This window comes from Oryctolagus cuniculus, chromosome 10, assembly GCF_964237555.1.
Source record: "Oryctolagus cuniculus chromosome 10, mOryCun1.1, whole genome shotgun sequence".
Taxonomy (NCBI): Eukaryota; Metazoa; Chordata; class Mammalia; order Lagomorpha; family Leporidae; genus Oryctolagus; species Oryctolagus cuniculus.
In genome coordinates, this window is record NC_091441.1 from 54410741 (window position 1) to 54433316 (window position 22576).

Sequence of the window (22576 nt, forward strand, 5' to 3'; positions counted from 1 at the left end):
GGTTGGAGTTTCCACCACATACCCAGCTGACGGCCGAGGTATGAAGAGGAAACCCAGACCTTCCTGTGTTCCCTTATGCTCCACTGCCTGGGGCCGGGCTCAGCCAGGGGCATTCTTCCTGCAGGGCCTGTCACTAATGAAGGAAATGGCACACCTGCCGTGCTCTCAGGCACGTGGCTTAGCTGGTGAACACCCTGGTTCTAGGGCTCTGCTTCTCATTGGGAGCTCCTGCTGGGCCAGGGCTGGGGGTGCCGTCAGGAGGCTGGTGTTGCTTCACCCTCCTCACACCTTTTTCTCCTTGGCTTCATGACTTTGGAGATGGCAGTCGGACACCTTTTAAACCTGCTCTCTTGGAAAAGCGTTTGGTGCAACAGTTAAGACACTGACGCAGGCATCCTCTATCTCAGTACTTAGGTTCAAGCCCCAGCCCTGCTCCCAATTCCAGCTTCCCGCTAATGCACACCCTGGGAGGCAACAGGTGACGGCTCAAGTACTTGGGTCCCTGCTACCTACTTGGGAGACTTGGAAGGAGTTCTGGGTTCCTGGCTTTTTTATTTATTTATTTATTTTTAAGTATTTATTTATTTGAAAGAGTTACACACAGAGAGAAAAAGAGGCAGAGAGAGAGAGAGAGAAAAAAAAAAAAAAAGAGGGAGAGAGAGATTTTCCATCCACTGATTCATTGCCTAATTGGCCACAATGGCAGAAACTGCACCGATCTGAAGTCAGGAGCCAGGAGCTTCTTCTGGGTCTCCCACACTGGTGCAGGGGCCCAAGGACTTGGGCCATCTTCTACTGCTTTCCCAGGCCATAGCAAAGAGCTGGATCAGAAGTGGAGCAGCCGGGACTTGAACTGGCATCCGTATGGGATGCTGGCAATGCAGGCACCCGCTGTACCCATTACACCACAGTGTTGGCCTCCCGGCTTTAAAAAAATATATTTTATTTTCTTGAAAGGCAGAGTGACAGAGGGAAGGCTAAGGGCTTGGCAGGCCTGAAAAACGTCTCACGCACCATCGTTCAGGGGCGTCCCACCAGCTGTCCCCTCCTGCCGCAGTCGGGGGCTCAGAGCTGCTCAGCTTCTGTCTGCAGTGCAGTGTGGGGGCGTCTTTCTCATGTATCTAAGGAAACATAAGTCCCAGACCTTCCTCCTTGTGCTATTGGCAAAGCACAATATGGCTTTTACTCCCTGGGTAGGCGTTCACTCACAGTCGGGCTTTCGGCACTCACTGAGCACCCAATATCATGAAAGGATGCAGCATGACCACAGCTGGCGCCAGCTGTGTGTGCACTCTGTGCTACGCAGGGTGGCGGGTCCTTTGACACACCTGTATTTAATTCACATCACAGCCTCGGGTGGGTCAAACTCTGTGCTTCTCTCCTCCTTTGAGAGAAACAGCTCCTCTGATGTGACTATAAGACAGTGAGGGAGCTTGGACTTGAACCCAGCTCTGAACTCCAAAGCCTGTGCTCCTTCTGATGAGCCTCTAGAAAGACTTGGTGTTGGTTCTTCTCTGAGGTATGGGAGACTGAGGCTGGGCGGATTGTCCCGAGCACTGTCTCCAGGGGGCGCTGTGTCACAGGTGCACTCAGCACTAGGTAGTCTCTGGTGTCTTCCTGATGGGCATCAGCACAGCATGGAAAATGCCCTCAGGCTACCGAAAGGCTGATGCGGACTAATGGGGAGCCAAGGAAGGTGAGGGAAGAAGGTTGGCCCTGGAGCCAGGAACTCAACCTGCAGCTCAGCCTGGCAGGTCCCATCCTCTCTTGTGACGCTGGACAACAGCAGCCACAGCTCCCTTAGGCCCGCCATGTGTAGGTCTTAAGGATACTTCCAGCTTCCGGTAGAGTTATCCTAAGTCGAGGAGCAGCTGTGTATCCTCTGGGACTTCTCCCTATGCACACACGACTGAGTTTCTCTCTGTTTCTACCAAGATGGGGTCAATCTCTACCTGTTAGCCATTGTGGACAGTATTAGGAGTGTCTTCTCCTTCCTGGGGTGATGAGGAAATGCTGGCCCAGAGAGGTGAGTGACTGGCCAGGCCCCGGGTAGCTGTCCAGTCCAGAGCTTTCCTGGCCTTTCTGAGGTCTGGGCAGGCAGCTGGCAGCCCAAGGCTTATGGCTTCAGGAAACCCAACTTCTCGGTGGCTGTGGGCGTTCCACAGCGTGTCTGATACGCCATAGGCCCCTGAGAGGAGAGCAATGACAGAAACCGGGCCTCTGGCCCCTCTCCCGTCTGTGCCCGCGGCTGCCCAGCTGTTGTCTTCAGCAGCTGCAGTGCTTTCCCTGCCAGCCCCACTAAGCTTCACGCAGCTGCTGACTTGGGGAACTCGGAAGCCTGCAGTGTGAAGTTTGCAGAGAAGGCTGCGTCCCCCTCCTGCAGCTAGATTTGTAGCAGTTACAGCCCAGAGGCAGCGGGGAGTGTGTGTGACTTCCTGAACTTGCCACACCATCCCAGGAAGCCTGGGCAGGTGGAGGTGGTGGCTGATGGGTGGACAGTGGTTCTGCACAGAGCTGATGGGGAGCTCTCGACCAAGACACTGAGTGAACCCTTGGGCTTTTGCAATGATGTCTTCTCTCTGGGAAGCGTCTAAGTGACCTTCTGCAGTTAAATACAAATACGTGTATTCTTTGAGACACTACAGTAGTCCCCCATGTCTGCAGGGGATACATTCCAGGACCACCAATGGATGCCGGAAACCATGGATAGAACCAAACCCTATGAGCGAACCTTGCAATACTATGATAGTAGAGCTGACAACCAAGACAGCTGTTAAGGGACGAGCAGGGAGGTAGCATAGGTAACACGGATACACTGGACAAAGGGATGGCACATGTCCAATATTTCACCACAATACTCAGAACAATGCACAGTTTAAAACCTAAAAATTATTTATTTCTGGAATTTCTTATCATATTTTTGAACTGTAGCAGGTAACTGAAACTTTAGAAAGTAAAACCATGGGGTGGGGGCTACTGTATTTCCACTTGTAGGAACCAGTCGTGTAGCTATGTCTCCACAAGCATAAGATGGCAAATATGTGCAGGGCCTTTTTTAAAAAAATTATTTATTTATTTATTTGAAAGCCAGAGTGACACACAGAGAAGAACAGAGATAGAAGTCTTCTATCCTTTGGTTCACTCTCCATATGGCCACAACAGCTTGCACTGGATCAGACTGGAAGCATTTTCATTGTCTGCCAATAGAAGACTGTGGTTTATCCAATGAATGGAATACTGTTTTTTTAAAAAAATTGCAAAACAGTCTATGTACTGCCAGGGAGAGATTCTAACATATAAGTGGAAAATATAAGGAGTAAAACCACACGTGTTGGGGCCAGCACTGTGGTATAGTGGGTAAAGCCGCTGTCTGCAGTGCTGGCATCCCAAATGGGCACCGGTTTGAGACCTGGCTGCTTCACTTCCGATCCAGCTCTCTGCTATAGCCTGGGAAAACAATCAAAATTGCCCCAAGTCCTTGGGCTCCTGCACCAGTGTGGGAGACCTGGAAGAAGCTCCTGGCTCCTGGCTTTGGATTGGCGCAGCTCTGGCTGTTGCAGCCACCTGGGGAGTGAACCAGCGGATGGAAGACCTTTCTCTCTCTCTCTCTCTCTCTCTCTCTGCCTGTGCCTGTGCCTGTGCCTGTGCCTCTCTGTAATTCTGCCTTTCAAATAAATAAATATTTTTTAAAAAGCCAACCACATGTGTCATATTCTAGTTTTTGTGGAAAAAAAAGAAAGAACCCTAGAGTCTGCATTCACAGTCACCTACATGTGCCTAAAGAACTTCCATATAAGGAAACATAAGTGCAGCTTAAGCACAAAGTGAGAGCTGAGCAGATGGGGCCAGGGGGAGGAAGGACACTTCACTGTGCATATTTTCACAATTTTTGGTCTTAGAATCATGGTTGCATTGCCTATTTAAAAATAAAATAGACTGTAGCATGTCACACCAAAATGTCACAAAAATGGTTGTACTTTTGTCTATCCAGAACTTAAGCCTGGATAGGACAGTTTTGAACTAGAAAAAGTTAACCAGTCCCTGGAAACCTGAATCTGAGAGAAAGATGCAGGGGGGACAGCCAGGTGTCCCACTGCAGTGGCCTCCTGAGTTGAAGGGGTGACCCCTGAGACCACCAGGAAAGGAAGCCGCTCCCTGCCGATGGCTTAGTTTGGAACCTGCCGTGCACCCTCTGGTCTGTCCAACGTGTCACAAGCACCCTTTGAGTGAGAGCTCCTCAGCCATGAGGCTACATGTACCCGGGTCCTCACATCCAGCAGAGCTGGGACTGCTGCTGTGTGCTGAGAAGTGCTCGGTCAGCGACCACCTGGACTGCAGTAGGGCCATCCAGATGTGCTAACACCATAAGGCAACCAGCAAATGTTTATTTTTGTTTATTTATATTTGAAAGGCAGACACAGTCTTCCATCTGCCGGTTCACTCCCCAAATGCCCACAACAGTCAGGGTTGGGCTAGGTCAATACCAAGAGTCCAGAAATGTGGGAAATATCCTCACCTGTCTACTCAAGAGATGGTCTCAGACTCAGGAAGTGTAGTGAAAGCCACACTTCATTATCAGTCTTGCAAGATCAGATGTCTGATGAGCAATTACAGCAGGCAGTTTAGACCCTAGCATGCAGGTCTCTACCCCAGTTCCTCATTGGCTGAGTACTTTGGGGGTACGGTCTTCCTAGAAATTGCCTAAGTTACATAGTTACCTTTCTCTGTAATTTCCTCTTGTGTTTTGGCTACTCCCTAACATTCTGTTGCCTAGGGAGTTTTGCTACATCTACAAGTCAGCCAACAGTGACTTTCCATTCTGTGTTGAACATGGACCATCAGACATCTTCTTACAAGGGCTTGATTGGCGTTTCACATGTGAGTGGCAGAAACCCAAGTACTTGAGCCAACACCTGCTGCCTTAGGAAGCTGGGTTTGAGAGAAGGGCTGGGATGCAAACTGAGGCGCTTTGAAATGGGATGTGAGTGTCCCATCAAACACCCACCCCGCCCCTTTGTTTTATAGAGGGGGGACCTAAAATCGAGAGGGAGATTGGCCTGCTGATGATCACTCCACAAAGTTGTTTCCCAGCAGGGGGTGCCAGGCCTCTGGGCTGGCTGCTGGCTCAGTGCAGGAGATGGGGAGAAACTTGTGCAGTTCAGTGCAGGATTACCACTGGTGTGCTGATAGAACTACATTCTCAGTTGTCCGGAACCCGCTACCTGTCTTCTTAACGTGAATGAAATTCGCCACGGGATTTAAAGAATATAGTATTAGGGGAACCCATGTCATGGCCCAGCAGGTTCAGCTGGGGTTTGCCAAGCTGGCATCCCCGTTTGAGTCCTGGCTACACCTCTTCCAATCCAGCTCCCTGTGAATGCTCCTAAGGCAGCAGATGATCTACGTACTTGGGCCCCTGCCACTCACCTGGGAGACCCAATGGAGTTCCTGGCTCCTGACTTCAGCCTGGCCCAACCCTGGCTGTTACAGTTATTTGGGGAGTGAACCAGTGGGTGGAAGATCTCCCTGTCTCTCTGTGTCACTCTGCCTTTCAAATAAATAAAATAGATCTTGAAAACAAATCCCTTGGTAGGAAAAAGGGGGTTCCTAGCTATAGGCTTTTTCACCCTCTTCAGCTTTCCTTCGGCTCTGCCGGTCGTCACTCTGCGGCATGCTTGGCGTTTCAGTTAAGGCCCAGTGGCACAGGTGTTGCTCAGCTTGGTCATGCTGATGCTTCCTTCTCAGATGCCCTTCCCGCTTTCCTCACCTGGTAGTTCTCACTTGTCCTTCAGACTCAGGACAGGCGTCAATCACTTCTGTGTGGGGCTTGTACCCATGACGACAACAGCGTGCCCATAACTTAGCCCTTACTGCGGGATGTGGAGAAGATCTACTTCGGAACACCAGAGTTGGCCAACCCAGGGTGTGCTCAGTGGATGGAGTTGGGCCCCAGCTTCATCCTAGCTAAATGCAAAGCCCATTCCCTTTTTCACATCTAATGGCAGCGACGGTGTCTTCTGAAATCTCTGGTCTTTTTTTTTTTTTTTTTCTGTTAAATTTCGTGTTTTAAACTCTTGAAAGAGCAAAGAAGGGTGTCTTAGCACGAGTGCCATGGACAAATACCATAGACTGGGAGGTGTCGGTGACAGAAGTGTATTCCCTAACAGTTCTGGAGACTGGGCTGTCCAAGGCCATGGCGCCAGCAGGGCCGGTAGCTTGTGAGTTCTTTCTCCTTGGATTGTGGGTGGCTGCCTTCCCACTGAGGGCGCAGACATGACCTAGTCTCTGTGCATGTGGGGGCAGGATGGGGAGGAGCTCTGCTACCTTCTCATGTGGCCCCAAATCCCATCATGATGGCCCCACCCTTGCTACTTGTTTAATGCTAGCTACCCCCCATCCAAGGGAGTCCACCTCCAAATACCATTGTAGCGGATTTGTGTACAGACAAGACACCAAGGCCTTTTAACAGGAAGTAGTCTTTTATAATTTATGCTGGCATAAGGCAAAGGTGGGATTTTTTTTTTTATTTCCAGAAGCCTGAACCAGGAATAGGGGTATCTTCTCATATATGGTTTTAGCTTCTTTGTTGCCCTCCTATAGCTACATACATACATTTGATTGGATATTCCAGTGTTACATGGTGGCCACGGGAATTGATGCAATACTGCACATGGGTACATAGTTATTGGTGATTTTTTTCCCCACACACGTACTGAGCTGTGTTCTGTCTAGCACGGGTTACCAGCTTCCCTCTGTGCTAACAAGCAGGAACCCAAGCAGATAGCAACTGCATTTCATTCCCAGGATGGGTTCCTCCCTTTTCTTCTTCTGGCCTTGGGCAGGCCTCTGCCACAGCCTTGATCATGTCACTTAGAAACAAATGTAACTAAAAGACAGAGGCCTCTGCCACATCAGCACCCTGGGGGCCAGGGCTTCAATGTGTGGCTCTGGGGAGGACACAACTCAGTCCATAGCAGATGAGTTCCCAGGTGGCCCATTGACATGGTGCAGTGACAGCTGAGGGGTCTGTGGTGAGAACTGGAAGGTCTTTGTGGTGTGTGGCCAGCACTCAAGGGGCCAGCAGGTTGACTCTTGTGTGAGCTTTGTGCATTTCCACAGAGCCGTCACTCTGTGGCCACATAAACTGGAGTGTGATGAGACTCTGTCCAAGGGCCCAGCCCCTGGTGGCGTGTGTAGGGCTCCTTGCTTCCAGCGGATGCTCCTTTGGGCACTATCGGGCTGCAGGATAGAGCAGTCAGAAGCCACAAAGAGGTTTTCATCAAAGGAGCCCCACGTTTCCTACCGTCAGACATTGCGAGGAAGTGTCAGGCTCTGTGCCTCTCTGTCTCCATGTGTTGAGGTTGAGAGAGGAGAATAGAAAGGAAGCCGTGCCTCCTAGAGGTGGCCATAGAACCTAGGGTTGGGTTGGTTCTGGTTTGTTTGTTTTTAAGATTCATTTATTTATTTGAAAGTTAGAGTTAGAGAGGGGAGACAGAAGAGAGATCTTCCATCCACTGGTTTATTCCCCAGATGGCCACACCAGCCAGGGCTGGGTCAGGCCAAAATCAGGAGTCAGGAGCTTCCTTCAGGTCTCCCATGTGGGTAGCAGGTGCCCAAGCACTTAGGCCATCTTACACTGCTTTTCCCAGGCCGTCAGCAGGGAGCTGGACTGGAAGTGGAGCAGCCGGGACACTAGCCGGCACTGTTGGCACTGCAAGCGGCAGTTTTTCCCCGTATGCTATGATGCTGGCCCCTCCTGCTTTGAGGATACAGGGACCACAGAGCTGTTAAATACAAGTCTAGGAGGGTCACTTCTGAGAGACTACATAAAGGGGAGGTGGGTTCAGTGGCTAGAAAAAGGTAAGATAAACGGGTTGGTGCTGTGGCATAGTGGACTAAGCTGCTGTCTGCCATGCCTGCATTCCGATCCAGCTCCCTGCTAATGGGCCTGGGAAAGCAGCAGAGGAAGGCCCAAGTGCTTGAGTTCCAGCACCCAAGTGGGAGACCTAGAAGAAGCTCCAGGCTCCTGGCTTTGGTCTGGCCCAGCTCCGGCCATTGCCATCATCTGGGGAGTGAACCAGCAGTTGGAAGATTCTCTCTCTCTCTCTAACACTGCCGTTCAAATAAAGTAAATTTAAAAAATGAAGAAGATGAAAAAATGGCCAATAATCCCATGAAAAGATGCTCAACATCATTAGTCATCAGGGAAATGCAAGCCCAAACCACAATGAGGCACTATTTCTTTTTTTTTTTTTTTTTTTTAAGATTTATTTATTTATTTGAAAGTCAGAGTTACACAGAGAGAGAGGAGATGCAGAGAGAGAGAGAGAGACAGAGAGGTCTTCCATTCAGTGGTTCACTCCCCAATTGGCTGCAACGGCCGGAGTTGTGCCGATCCAAAGCCAGGAGCCAGGAGCTTCTTCTGGGTCTCCCACACGGGTGCAGGGGCCCAAGGACTTGGGCCATCTTCAGCTTCTTTCCCAGGGCACAGCAGAGAGCTGTGTTGGAAGTAGAGCATCTGGGTCTCTAACTGGCGCGCATATGGGATGCCGGCACTTCAGGCCAGGGCGTTAACCCACTGTGCCACAGTGCCAGCCCCAAGGCACTATTTCATACATCCCAGAATTGCTATAATTTAAAAGATAATGACAAGAATGAGAAGGGGATGTAAAACAGTGCAGTAAATGATACTCACCATGATGATGGGGACAGAGTGATGTCTTGTTTTACCAGGATCGGCCTATTTTATCAATGTTATGAAGTGGTTCTGGGTAGTTTGGCATTTCTATGATACTTTTATTCAAACTGGTAATATATCAGTAATTAGGGGTTCAACCTTTAGATTAGAATTAGAAGATTTTTTTTAAAATGCTAATACCTTGACTTGATCCTAAGAAATTCCAGTTTGATGGAAATGGAACAGAATACTAGAGTTGTTTTTAACTTCTCACAAGACTTTGGTTGTGCAGCCAGGGTTGAGAGCTACTGAATCAAGTTGACATCTCGAGGGTTAAGCAAGGCTGCTGCTGAGGGTCAGCTAAGTATCGGAAAAGGAAGCTTGGCACAGGAGTCATGAGACCTGGGTTTCAGTTCTGACCCTTCCCTGTAACTGTGTGCTCTGAGCACGATGCTTGTTCTCTGTGAGCCTCAGTTTCTTCATCTGTAAAGTGGGACTGCAGGAAGGCATCTGGTACAGCACTTAAGATTCTGCTTGAGGCCCACATGCCATATCGGAGCGTGTCCTGCTGATGCGCACCCTGGGGAGACAGCAGTGATGCTTCAACTGCTCGGGTCCCTGCCACCCACGAGGGAGACCCAGGTGGACTTCCAGGCTCCTCGCTTCAGCCTGGCCCTGTCCCCAGCTGCTGAGGGCATTTGAGGACTGAATCAGCAGATGGAAGACCTCTGTCTGTTTCTGTCTTTGTCTCAGTCTCTTTGCTTTTCAAGTAAAATACATACATAAAGTGGGGCTGAGCACTGTCCTGTGCAGGAATGTTGTGGGGACCACGGGAGATCGCTTATGTGACAAGGCAGAGCCGATGCTGGGGACATGCTGTGGCCCTGTTACGTTTTGGTTACATGCTTCAATTAGTTTCCATGAGCTACATATTTTTGTTCTAATTTTGTTCTCTTTTATTTCTTCTTCTGTGAAATGTAGGCGTTTGTGAAAAGTCACCTAAGGTTTCTCTTGGTTTAAAATTTATTCTTCCTTCACATAAATCAACTCCCTCCCCCCCCCAACAAATCTGTGTTTTCAGTCCCATTGTGCTCCTAACAAATGTTCTTCTGATACCTGGCAAAATTAATGGTTCATATATTTTAATGAGGTGAGACCAAATACTATTAATAACCATGTCTGGAGGTTAGCATGAGTTGTTTCTCATTAATAATTACTATGATCATGGTAATAAATCATAGGATGGATATTAAGGTGGAGTTTTTTCAAAATGCCAAGCAAGTTCTCAGCCTTCCCTGTGGTTTCTATCTGGCGAACTGACTAGTTCCTTGGGGCCTAAGAGAAAACGAGAGCCTTCTCTCAGATTTTAATTTTTATGTTAACTTATTCTTTAGCTTAGAAAGAAGGCCAAGTTACAAGCATTCCCATGTAAATCTGCAACACAGATAGACCCAAGACCGGCTGATGCACACCCTGCACCCCTGGTTCTGTGGCCTGTGTGAGTGGGCTGGGGCCCGGCCATTCCTGGAGATGTCACAGTGCAGAACCTCCCATGCCGGCTAGAGAAAGGATGCCTTGAGCCTTGTTGCTGGAGTTGGAGGGTGCAGAACAGAGGAACCACATTTTTTAAAATAAATTTATTTGGAAGTTCCTGAGTGAGAGAGGGAAACACACACACACACACACACATCTTCCATCTGCTGGTTTACTTGCTGAATAGCTGCAATGGCTGAGGCTGGGCCAGCCAGAAGCCAGGAGCCAGAAGCTTTGTCGGGGTCTCCCACGTGGGTGGCAGCGGCCCAAGCACTTGGTTCATCTTATACTGCTCTCCCAGGTACATTAACAGGGAGTTGGATTGGAAGTGGAGCAGCTGGGGTGGTGGCTTACCCCACTGTGCCACAGTGCCCGTCCTGAGTCCCCACGTTTTCGTAGTCATGCGTGCCACCTGGGGCTTGTTCCCGTGCACATACTGTTTGGGAGCCTGGACTGGGGCTCGAGAGCCTGTGCTTCCTGCAAGCCCTCTGGCGATGCTGATGCTCTCGACTGTGACCATGCCTTGCCTGTCTGTTGTCCAGTCTCCCAGCCCTTTCCACACCTTCCTTCAGGGAAATGCTCCTTCCTGTATTCCACCCGTGATGTTCAAAAGTGAGCTTCCGTGTTCCTGTGTTGCTCTGCCTCCCAGGCCACGGTCATTTGGCCCAGGAGCCAGTCAGAACCTTCCCTGGCATCCTTGGCTCGCGAACCAGAGAGACCCAGTGTTTCCTCCTTTCTGTGTGGAGTTCCTTCTAGGCCCCCAGAGAGGTGATTGGTCCATGGCACGAGGCAGAGAGAGTGTCCCAATGGCTCTCAAGTCCTTGGTTCCAGTTGTCACTCATATATAAAAAGGGATTTTAAAACATAGTCTTGTGAGCTTAGGGGTTTTCTATCACCAGCTCCCATAATCTGGCGCAGTTATGGAAAAATGTACCGGGCACTTATCACACGTGTTGCTAGTTAGCCCTGAACATACAGAGCTGACAGCACACATCACAATCCAGTTGAGTCTTGTGCAGGGGCAAGGGGTTGTGGAAGCCCCAAGATTAGTGCCTGCTCTAATCAGGGATGGGTGGAGTCAGGTTCAGGAAAAGTTTTCTGGAGATGGATTTTGGAATGCTGAGTAGAGATTGTATGGGCAGGCCTGAGGAATCATTTCAGGCAAAGAGAACTTTCTGAGCAAAGGCAGGAGGATGGTCTGGAACTGTGAATGAAGAACCATGACCAGTTTAAGAACGAGGTGTGGGGCGGTGCTATGACACCAGCATCCTATCTGGGCGTCGGTTTGAGTCCTGGCTGCTCCACTTCTGATCCAGCTCCTGCCACACTGCCTGGGAAAACAGCAGAAAATGGCCCCCAAGTACTTGGGCCCCTGCCACCCATGTGGGAGACCCCGGATGGAATTCCTGTCTCCACTCTGGCCGTGCAGCCATCTGGGGAGTACACCAGAGGATGGAAGATATTTGCCTCTCTGTCTCTCCCTCTTTCTTTGTACCTCTTCCTTTCAAATAAATAAATAAATTATTATTATTATTATTATTATTTTTGAAGACGGAGGTGCATGGCTGTAACTGGGACTGAAGGAGCAGGAGACAGAGGGCCTTGAGGACATCACTTTTTTCTTAAGAGTCACGTGCGTTGAAAAAAACAACAAAACAATAAGCCTGGATCTCTGATTCTCCCCCAAATAGCTGCCTATCTGGCAAGTTCCCACTAACAGCCCTCCCTTGAACAGAAAATTTGTCTTTGGATTGAAATGAGTGTTTAAAAAACAAACCTGTTCTGCTTTAAATACCAAAATCTGTTTAAATAACACAGAGGTTACGACATCTGTTGACAAAGCCAGGGAGTTCAAAAGCCCTGCGGCCTGCACACTGCATTGAGGTCTGCTGTTGTTGGCATCCCTGGGCCTGCAGCAGGGCCTGGGGTTTGTTATTCGGGTCTGTGTGGAAGGAGACATTCCTCAGATGACAGGACCCTTTCTTCTTTGGGAAAAGAAAATCCGTGTTTTTAAAATGCTTTGTGAAAGCAAGAACAACAATGGGCAGTGATAGCTATTACTTATGTTTTCTTGCGTGGCAGATTCCAAGAGTAACATGAAGTCTTTTTCATGGGCAGATTTGAGCTATTTTAGAGATTCTTCCCCAATGTTTGTATCTTTATTGACCTTTTGTAGGGTAAAATGTACTTTCTTTGAGAGACTTTGGTGCCTGGGGCAATGTTACTGCAGCAAAGGTGGCTGGAGACGTGGAAGGAACTGGAGCACTTAGTGGCCCTTGGAAGCTATTTGCAGTAGGGGCCTTTATGCCTGGGACCTGACTCAAGCCTGGAATGCTTGGAGCTTGGAGTGAGAAGCACTGGGTTGATTCCCACTGCTCAGATGGAGGCATTGCTGGGGAAGCAGGAGACCCATCCACTGATCAGTCAACAGTGGGGCAAGTGGCATCACCCTGGAAGCCGTGGAGTGTGAGGTCCTTGGCGCTCTTTCAGAAGCCCAGGGCCAGGAGAGGGGAGAGGGCTAGGGTCTGGGAGCCTCTCCCACCAGGTGTGTCTGTTCTCAGAGGCCGTGGAGGTATAGCTGGATGGCCACTTCTGCTGTATCAAGGCATACTCCAGATGTTCCTTGACCTACACTGGGGCTCTGGCCTGATAAACCTATCAGAAGTATCGCGATTTGAAAATGCATGTAATACTCCTGACCTACTGAACAGCCTAGCTTAGCCTCACCTACCTTAAACATGCTCATAACACTTACAGTAGCCTGCAGTTGGGCAAAATCATCTCACACAAGCCTATTTTCTAATAAAGTGCTGAATAGCTCATGTAATTTGTTAAATACAGGACTGAAAGTAAGAAATAATGCTTATGTAGGTAGCCACGGTTAACATACACAGCTGGCAGTGCACTGGGCCTAGAGCATGTTTGGAGCATTGAACTAGAATTAACCACTGGATGCTTGAGTTGCTACAGCGACAGGGTCATTAGTTTCTGAATGGGAGCTGCCGCTGGCCAACATCACAAGAAAGCATCAGACCACCTATCGCAAGCCCAGGAAAAAAGCAAAATTCAAAATTCTGAGTATGCTTTCTATGGAATATGTGTTACTTTTGCACCATCGTAAGTCGGAAAATTTGAAGTTGAACCACTGTGTCAGAAACTATCTGTCGCTAATGTCAGCTGTGAAAGTGGCAGGTGGGATGCGGGGTCAGAAATCAAGGTTGTGGTTGGTACTCAAATAGAGTGACTTTCTGGAAGAGCAGTCCTAGCACTCTGGGACCAGGGTCAAGGCTCCAGTCATGAGGCCAAGGACTGGCCATAGTCCCCTCCCCCAGGTTGGCCGTCATGGCCAAGTGTGGAACACTGAGAGGGAGACCAGTGCAGCTGAAGAGTCAGAGCCAAACCAAGGTCCTGTTCTGTGGGCTGGGTGGCTTGGGGTGATCGGGTGCAGTGAGAAGGAAGTCAAGGGGCCAAGGCTGCTCCCATGGTGCCAACCTCGGTGCCAGTACTGAGGGCTCTGTGTCCTAGGTCTCACCATCAGGAAGTCCCTGGTGTCAACAAGTGTCACCCTCAAGGCATTCCCAACACCACTGCTTATTAAATGAAGGTGGAGGCTTAACCTACTATACCACAGTGTCTGCCCCAGTTCTTTTAAAAGTTGTGCTTCTACACATACATCTCCAAGATATAACAGAATCACAAGTGACCTTTCTTTTCTTACTTTATCCTCCTTTTTTGAAAGACTTTTAAAAATTCATTTGAAAGGCAGAGTTAGAGGGAGAGACAGAGACAGATCGCTCATATGCAGGTTCACTCTTCAAAAGGCCACAACAGCCAGGGCCTGGACAGGACAAAGCCAGGAGCCAGAAATTGGATGAGGACAATGAGAGTTAAAGACCACCCCCAGCTAGAAGCTCCGGGTCCAGGGGCCTTCAAGTCAGGGTTAACTTCTGCAGTCAGGGTTGGCTTTGTGCTTTACAGAAAAACAATGGGGAAGCTGATGAACTGACTCACTGCTTCCAAAACCAGACACCTGCGGTGCAAGGGGATTAGATTTGAGGTCCACTTCATTTGTGATCATAGATGTAGGAGTGCTAAATTAAATGTTCAGTTAGAAAAGGGAGAGACAGACAGCTATCATTCATCATGGTCTTTAAGGAAAAACTCACCGTTGGTCCCTTTGAGAAGTTTCTTTTCATCTCTCTGGTTTCTCCATCATTCTTGCCTCTGAAGACCATGGGTTTTTTGTTTGTTTGTTTGTTTGTTTTGTAATCAAGGCTTTTGCTGCAGGTCAGTGAAGCAGGGGAATCAGAAAGGGACCCCAAGTGGACAAATTACAAAGGCCCCCAAATCTCACAAGGTTTAGACGCTGAAGGTTCTGGGTTGATGGTTCCAGACTCCTCTCTTGACATGAGATGAAGGATGGCAAATGAGTGAGGACATCACGCACACTGTCCTCCTGACACTGGCTTGCTGCTCTGTGCCCAGCCAGGAGGCGCGATGAGGTCCCCCAGGCAGGGCCCTTAGGTGAGCTGTCAGCTGATGTTTGAGGACCCACAGCTGGAGTCGCTATCATCTCCAGAGTGCGAGGAAGCACGGCCTTCGGGTCACCTTCCTTGTAGGGGCTGCTTTGACCTGCGGGATGCAGAACTCTGGAAACACGGAACATCTTCTCTATTATTTATTTGAAAGACAGCCAGAGAAGGATAAGACAGACACAGAGACAGAGATTTTCCACCTGCTGGTTCACTCCCCCAAACACTTACAACAGCTGGAACTTGGCCAGGTTAAGCCAGGAGCTGAGAACTCAATCCAGGTCTCTCATGTGGGTGGCAGAGACCCAAGTACTTGAGCCATCACCCCTGCCTCCCAGCATGCACATTAGCAGGAAGCTAGAATCCAGAGTAGAACAGGGACTCCAACTGAGGCACTCCCATGTGGGATGCTGGCATTGTAAGCATCTAAAGACTCTGCCAGATACCTGGCCCACATCTGGAGCAGGTGTGTCCAGTGTGGACAAAATTGGGCCATTGGTCCACACACATGCTTAGTGCCAGCTGCTCACATGCACCTGTCAAGTCAGAGTCCTGTGGCAGCCATTCATGAGAGACTTCTGGAATATCCAACTCATGTAGGGGTAACCTCTTCTCTCTCTTTTGGCTTCTAGGTATTCAAATAAGTAACTCATGATTTAACTGCTCCCTTGCCCAGGAAGCATGTGGTGTCTGAGGATGTATGTTGTGGCCTAGAAAGATGAGGGCATTAGGAGAGGTGCTTAAGAAGTGTCTGGAGGCACCGGGGATAGGTTAATGAGCACCCTGACCTTGGAGATGAGTTCTGCCCTGCGGAGTTAAGATGGAAATGAGTGTTCTTAATATACCTGTTCCCTGGAGAGAGATGAAGGAGCTGTTGGCTGTGCGCCTTGCCTTTTGATGAGTTTGGAAGTGAAATGATTCTTTGACGAGTGCTGCCTTCAAAACAGACGAGACAGTAGCATTTTCCACACCAAAGGCTTTGTTCACAGACAGCACTAAATACAGGGGACTGTAACGTGGGGAAAAGGACAGCGCGCAGGGAGATGCTGCTGTCGGATCCGAGCCAGGGAGAAATGACGCAGGAGGTCGCGAGTCCTGCTGCCCTGATGACCTGTTGCCATTCTCTCTGCAGGTGGTCACAGCTGCTCTGTCCCTCTTGCTGTTTGACATGAAGCTGACCAGGGCGACTGTGGGGTGGTAAGTCTTTTGCACAGAGGGAAGAGAAGCAAATCTGTGTTTGGGTGTCATCAGAATACTAGCTTTGCGCTCAAACAGTGAGGAAAGGGTTTGTGTAGGGTGCTGTCTCCACCCGGAACCAAATTCCATGTTAGTGAAGCCATCTTTATTTAAGAAACTCTCTTGTTGACATGTAAATCTGCATTCTGAAGAGTGCATATGTCATCAGCATACAACTTGGTGATTTGTCACCCATGGAACCTTCCATGCACACCGTAACCAGACCAAGAAACGTCTCAGGGCACCTTTCCGTTGTTGCTGATGCCTCCCCCCTTCCCTGAACTGTCGTGTCTGTCTATCTTTTGGTATCCAAAGGGGAGTGATTCCAGGGCTCCCTGCAGATACCAAAATCTGAGGGTGCTCAAACCTCTTGTATAAGAAGTGCAGTATTTGCAAATGCCCGTCCTCCTGCATGCTGTAAACCATCTCTGGATTACTGACAATATCTAATGCGATGTAACACTATGTAAGTGGGTGCTGTACTGTGTTGTTTAGGGAATGATGACAAGAAAAAAGAAACTGTATGTGTTCGGTGCAGGTGCAGTTGTATTTTTTCTGGATTTTTGTCAATCGGCACATAGTTGAATCCATGGAGGTGAAATCTACCTTTATATGTGTATGACCAGCTGTACTCATATATATGTGGTGTGCATGTGTGTGTATGTGTGTGTGTGTGTGTATATATATATGTACAGGCCAGCTGTACTCATAACTGCACACATATATATCTACACCCTGTATGTATTTACACTAGGAATGAAATGAAGCCATCACGTGGGTGTTACCTCCAAACACTGCACAAGGCCCTGCCCGTTGGAGAGCTGACCAAGTGACAAATCTATATTCCAGATTAGTGACCTTCAGACCAAGGATGTGACGGTCACCAGGGGTTTTGATTGTTGTCTGCAGGGGAGGTGGAGGTCATGGAGAGTAACCTGGTAAAACTGCTCGGCTTGTGGCTGCTCTCATCGGTGGGTGTGCTTTAGCTCAGCATCTATATGGTTAGGTATTTTTAAATAGAGTAATAGGAGTACATGCTATTGGTATGAGGCATAAAACAACACAGAAACACAGCAGGAAGGAAGTACAGGACTCTCGGCCTCTGTTCCATCAGTCACCTCTTGGCAGCAGCTGCCCCAGCTTAGCTGATCCATGAGAACAGTGCAATGTTTGATCAGGGAGGTGTGTTGCAAGCAAGGTGAACTCTGTTCTAGGGAGGGATTGGATTTGGGGGTCCCAGCCATGGCAGGGTCTTTCAGATGAAGCCACACTCAGTGGTGCGTGCCAAGCAAGGTGCACTTTTTATCCCTCGTGAATAGCTTAGTGCTTGGTGAGTCTTCATCTGGCCTCCAGGCTGTGGGCTGGCGCCACGTGGCTCTCCTCCCCTGTGAACGCGGGCACTGCCCGGCGGCACGTGCAGAATAGTGCATGTTTGTTGTTGCTGTTTGCTGTTCTCCTTTCTTCTGAGGAGAAGAGCAAGCCCAGGGCCACTGCGAGACGATGCTTGTTTCCATGCTGGGTTCAGCCTGCCGTTGGGCTTCGAGCCCCATGACTACAGTGAAGTGCAGACAAGGGCTGGGAGAACTTTTCACACTTCTTTCTAGTATTATGGGGAAGGAAAAGGCATATTGTTGCTTAGCTTTGCTCCTGATTCTAGAAAATAAGTATTTTCTTTTTTTTCCCCTAAAGATTTATTTATTTGAAAAAGAGAGAGAGAAAGAGAGAGAGAGAGAAAGAAAGAAACACAGAGATCTTCCATCCACTGATTCATCCCCCAAATGTCCTCAGTAGCTGGAGCTGTGCTGATATGAAGCCAGGAGCCAGGAGCTTTTTCTGGGTCTCCCACTTGGGTGCAGGGGCCCAAGCACTTGGGCCATCTTCTACAGCTTTCCCAGGCCAAAACAGAGAGCTGGATCAGAAGTGGGGCAGCCAGGACTCAAACTGGTGCCCCTATGGGATGCCAGCACTGCAGGCAGTGGCCCTACCGGCTAAGCCACAGCGTTAATCATTTATTGAGCAGCTGCTAAGCTTCAGACATTTTTATGTAAATGTCTCATTCACTTTTACAATAACCCTCCAAGTTATCTCACATTTTTTTTAAAAGGTCTATTTGAAAGAGTTACAAAGGGAGGGTGGGAGAGAGAGAGAGAGAGAGAGGTCTTCCATCCACTGGTTCACTCACCAAATGGCCACAATGTCCGGAGCTGAACCAATCTGAACCCGAGAGCCAGGAGCTGCTTCCTGGTCTCCCACACAGGTACAGGGGCCCAAGCACTTGGGCCACCCTCTGCTGCTTTCCCAGGCGCATTAGCCGAGAGCTGGATCAGAAGCGATGCAGCCAGGACTCAAATCAGCACCCATATGGGACACCAGTGCTGCAGGCTAGGGCTTTAACTCACTGCACCGCAGTGCCGGCCCCTTTATCCCACATTTCACAGATGAAGATACTGACATTTAAGTGATTTTCCCAAGATTCTCTAAGTATTAGGATTCAAACCAAAGTCTCTGTTGCTCTGAATCCCCACAACCTACCAGGATCAATTTGGCGTATGCTAAGAACTTACCTGTGGTATAGCCCGTGTACAGGTAAAAGCTCATGGGGTATAAGGGAAATGGGCCTAAATGTTCTTTCCACCAGAATGTCCGTCTATAAAAAAGTATCTAGATGATTCGACAGATAGCAACATTACCTGGGACAAGACAGTTTTAATTTTTGTTATTTTTGTTCAGGGGCTGATTTCATGCGCTAAGACTATCCAGTGGAAGATTTTTAGGAAAATATAAATCTCTCCTTAGATTTTTAGCACTATTGCTGTAATTCTATTAATCATTTAAAATATTTATCAAATGACTGCCGTATGCAAAATGTGCAAGAGATAATCATAAGTGTAAGACATCATTCAACCTTTGAGGAGTGTTGAGGGGAAAGGAAAGATTTAAAGGAATGTGTGGGATGGGCAGGGTAGGAGCGCTCTGAATGCCCAGTGAATGTGAAGACTGAACAGGAAGAGAAGGTGGGAGGAAGTAGGGCCTTGCACCTGGTGTGGACCTGGGCCTTATGCAGAAGGGAGAGGCTTGTCAAGGCTGAGGGATGGAAGAATACTTGACCTCTGTCGCCCAGCAACAGGACAGAGGCCAGAAGTGCCAAGGGTGAGCCCTAGTGATTTGTAGTTAGAGTTGGGCAGTGGGGACAAGGTGCTAACCCTTTGCTTCCTTCTTGTGCATCTGGCCTGGACAGGGATATCACAGATAATGGGCATAGCTATGTCTGAAAAACACCCGGCCAAGAGAGGGAGCAGCTGTCAGTATATGAAGGCACTTGAAGGAGTTCCTGGGGCAGGTGTTCGGCTGGGCAGTTAGGATGCTGTTGGGGGCACCCACATCCCATGTTAAGAGTATCTGGATCCCAGTCCTGGCTTTGCTTCCTATTCTAGCTTTCTAATAATGCACAGTCTCGGGGGGCAGCAGAGTAATGGCCCAAGGACTTGGGTTTCTGCTACCACATGGGAGACCTGGATTGAATGTTGGACTCCTAGCTTTGGCCTGGTCCAGCACTGGCTGTTGTGGACATTTGGAAGTGAACCACCACAGGAAAGATCACTCTCTTGTCTGTCTCTGTCCCTCACATAAAATGAAAAGTTAAAAATAAATTAAAAAAAAAATTCCTAAAAAATAGAATTAAAATATAAATTTGTTGTTTAACAAAAGTATCTGAACTCCATGCATATCAGGGGTCTTCAAAAAGTTCATGAGAAGTGCATATTATAAAAAATATGCATGGATTTCAAAAATCATTTTGTACCAAAAGTGACCTTTTGATTCCATTTTCCATGAACTTTTTGAAGCAGCCTCATATTCTTGAGACTTTTCCCCTAAGTCTGAGTCCTTAACCTTCACAGCATTAGTCTAAATTCTTGACAGTATTTTTCTTTCTTATAAACAAGGCTTCATCAACCAGAATTTCAAAATGAACCAGAGAAACCCAGTTGTTGAAATGGGCGTGAGAAAAAAGAACAAGGCAGTTGTCCATTGGCAAGGGAATGAGAAGTCAGAGTGTCGGCGAGGCGGCCGGCCGCGAGGGGCCGTGTCTCCGGGCTGTTTCACATCCTGTTAACTTGATGGTATACACTGGACAAAATGGAAAGAAAGGCTGTGTGTACCCAAATCAAGGAAACAGCATGTGTGATTATTGCAAAAGGAACCTTGACTTTGGAATTTCCTGATTTTTTTTAGAACTCTTGAGGTTAAGGATGGTGTGTTTTCAGCCCCAAAGAATTTTCCAGCCACCAAGTGAGCCAGCTGAAGACGGGTGTCAGGCTGTCCTTCACATGTTCTCTCCCGTACAGAGCTGGTCTTCTGTGCACTGGGTGTGTCCCCACGTGGCCAGGTCCTGGACAGGAACAGGCCAGCCTCGGTGGCCTGGCAGTGTGGACTGAGCAGCGGCTCAAAGGGTGGGGGCGCAGGCCTGTTTTGTTTGGACCCACTGTGTTTGCCTGTGCAGTTATTGCTCCTTGTGTTTTGCTTTTCAAATTCTAAATTAGTCATCAACATTTTGCAACTGGACGATTTCCTTGTACCAGTCCAGATTTCCAGATTCTTTTGAAAATGTGGAGCAGCTGTTAATGTTGGGCCTGCACTCGCATGTGGAGACAGTTGCTAGAACGGATGGAAGCTGCCCTTTCATGTGGGCAGGTGCCCCCAACCCAGCACGATCTACCCCGAGACTGCCTCAGACAGGAGGACTGCTCCAGCCGATGTCCTCTCATTCATTCGTTTGTGCATTCATTCATTCATTCTGCGAGGTTGCGGGGCTGGGCTCTGAGGCTATGGGGGCAAGGTAGATCCAGCCGCTGACCGCAGTGAAGTCACCGTGTGGGGCTCAGTGTCCACTATGCATAATTATCTACTGCTGGGGTGGGGCACGGCTTAGTTGCACGGGGTAGTGCTGTTGGTACTGGGGTCCAGGTTCTTCTTAGCTCTGGGGGGTTGTCTTTTGTCTTGTAGGCTGTCTAACTGCAAACTGATGCCCCTGGCACAACACAAAAACATCTCCAGACCTGGCCAGATGTCCCCTGGGAGGCGAACCGACCCCGACTGGGAATCACTGCTCTCGTGGCCCATGGGGCTGAGTGGAGAAAATGCAGTGTGAAATGTCAGCAAAATCCTAAGGCATTTGCTCACCTCCCAGTTAGAGATTTAGATCAGACCAGAAAACATCAAGTGCTCAGCGTGCCCTCCCGCGGGCCCTGTGTCCCTCCGTGAGCACCTGCCACGTTGAGTCTCTGTTGCCCACCAGGCTGTGAGCAGCTCCAGGAGGGAACCCCATTTCCATCCCTTCCCTTTGATGTCTCTAGGTCTACCCTGAGCGCTTGTTGATGAAACAGCAAGTGGCCAACCTCCTCAGTACTGCAGCCAGGAACAATTAGAGACCCAAGTACCCGGTGTTGTCAATTTTTTAGTCTTTAGTGAAAAGCAACTGCTCTTATCCAGTCAATAATCTGGTTTTTCATTTTAAAACAATCTGTTTCAGGCCCAGGAATTTAAACATCTGGGTTAATCTTTAATTACTCATTCTTGAATTCACTGAGTTTTATGGTGCATCCTGATAATAATTCCCTGGACTTAAAAATTTCACCAAAGGAGATTCAACACAGAAGAGTGAGCTCTGACCTGTGAGCGGGGCCCCTGTATCAGAATTCATCGTGGTGCCTCCCCTGAGAATCCCCTCTTACGGACTAGGAGAGTCTGTCGGTGCCAGGAGAGAAAGGCGCTGAGGATTCGGGGTCAGCGTTATCCCTCTGCCTGTCATCCCTTGAGCCTGTATTGAGCACAGGTCGTCAAACGTGAGATTGACTGATGTCCCTAGGACAAACTTCACCAGCGCCAAGGGCTTGAGAAAATGATCGTTTATCATCCTTGATAGTCTTATCTGATTTTAGGGGACTTTATGGAGACTGGCCAAGCCCGTGTTTAGGAAGAATAAATGTAGGGGTGCAGAAAGAACCTCCAAAATGCTTGTAGGGTCGTGGTGTTTAATACTGATCAGTGCTGCACTTGAATTAGACATTTTGAAACCTCTTCGTCAAAATGCCATGCATGAAGTGCCTTCCCAATGCCTGTTCATTACCTTTCAAATTTTATCATAATCTATCAAATTAGGCGCTGTCGATCCGCAAGGCTCCAGGGGACAAGGATACTGGGCAAAATGCTGTGGTGAAGAAGAAAAGAAAAAGAAAAAGCAAAGACAGGGCAAGGGGAGACAAGGGCGACGATTCCATCATTCACTGAACAAACGGTTGCTGGGTGCCGCCCCGGTGTCGGGCCTGCAGCCAGGACAAGGACCCGGTCTCCCTCCTCGGTCTTGTGGGTTCACTAGGAATTCACTGAACAGCCAGAATAACAAGTATAAAATGTAGCCAGGGCCTTTGCCACCCCCCACCCCCCAAGGAAAAGGAAGGGCTGGAGAGACACTGAAAATAAAGCCAGAGAGGAGAAGTGAGTGATGGATGTCTCTGGACGTGCGCACTCTGCAGTCTGTTTATGCCTTTGTTACATGAAATTTGTTCATTTTGGGAATGACGGCGATTACAAGATTTGC

General features: G+C 48.8%; 1 protein-coding gene across 6 annotated transcripts in view; it reads left to right on the top strand.

The window, feature by feature from the left end:
- Positions 1-22576, top strand: part of TMEM241 (transmembrane protein 241) — a 128542-nt gene that overhangs the window by 100253 nt on the left and 5713 nt on the right. For 5 of the 6 annotated variants that reach the window (XM_070050391.1, XM_051851343.2, XM_070050393.1 and 2 more), the window contains one exon: positions 15875-15939. In XM_070050391.1, the coding sequence (XP_069906492.1) occupies positions 15875-15939 (65 nt within the window). Of the gene's footprint in view, positions 1-15874; positions 15940-22137; positions 22338-22576 lie in introns of those variants that run through there. The other variant, XM_070050392.1, reaches the window with a different exon arrangement.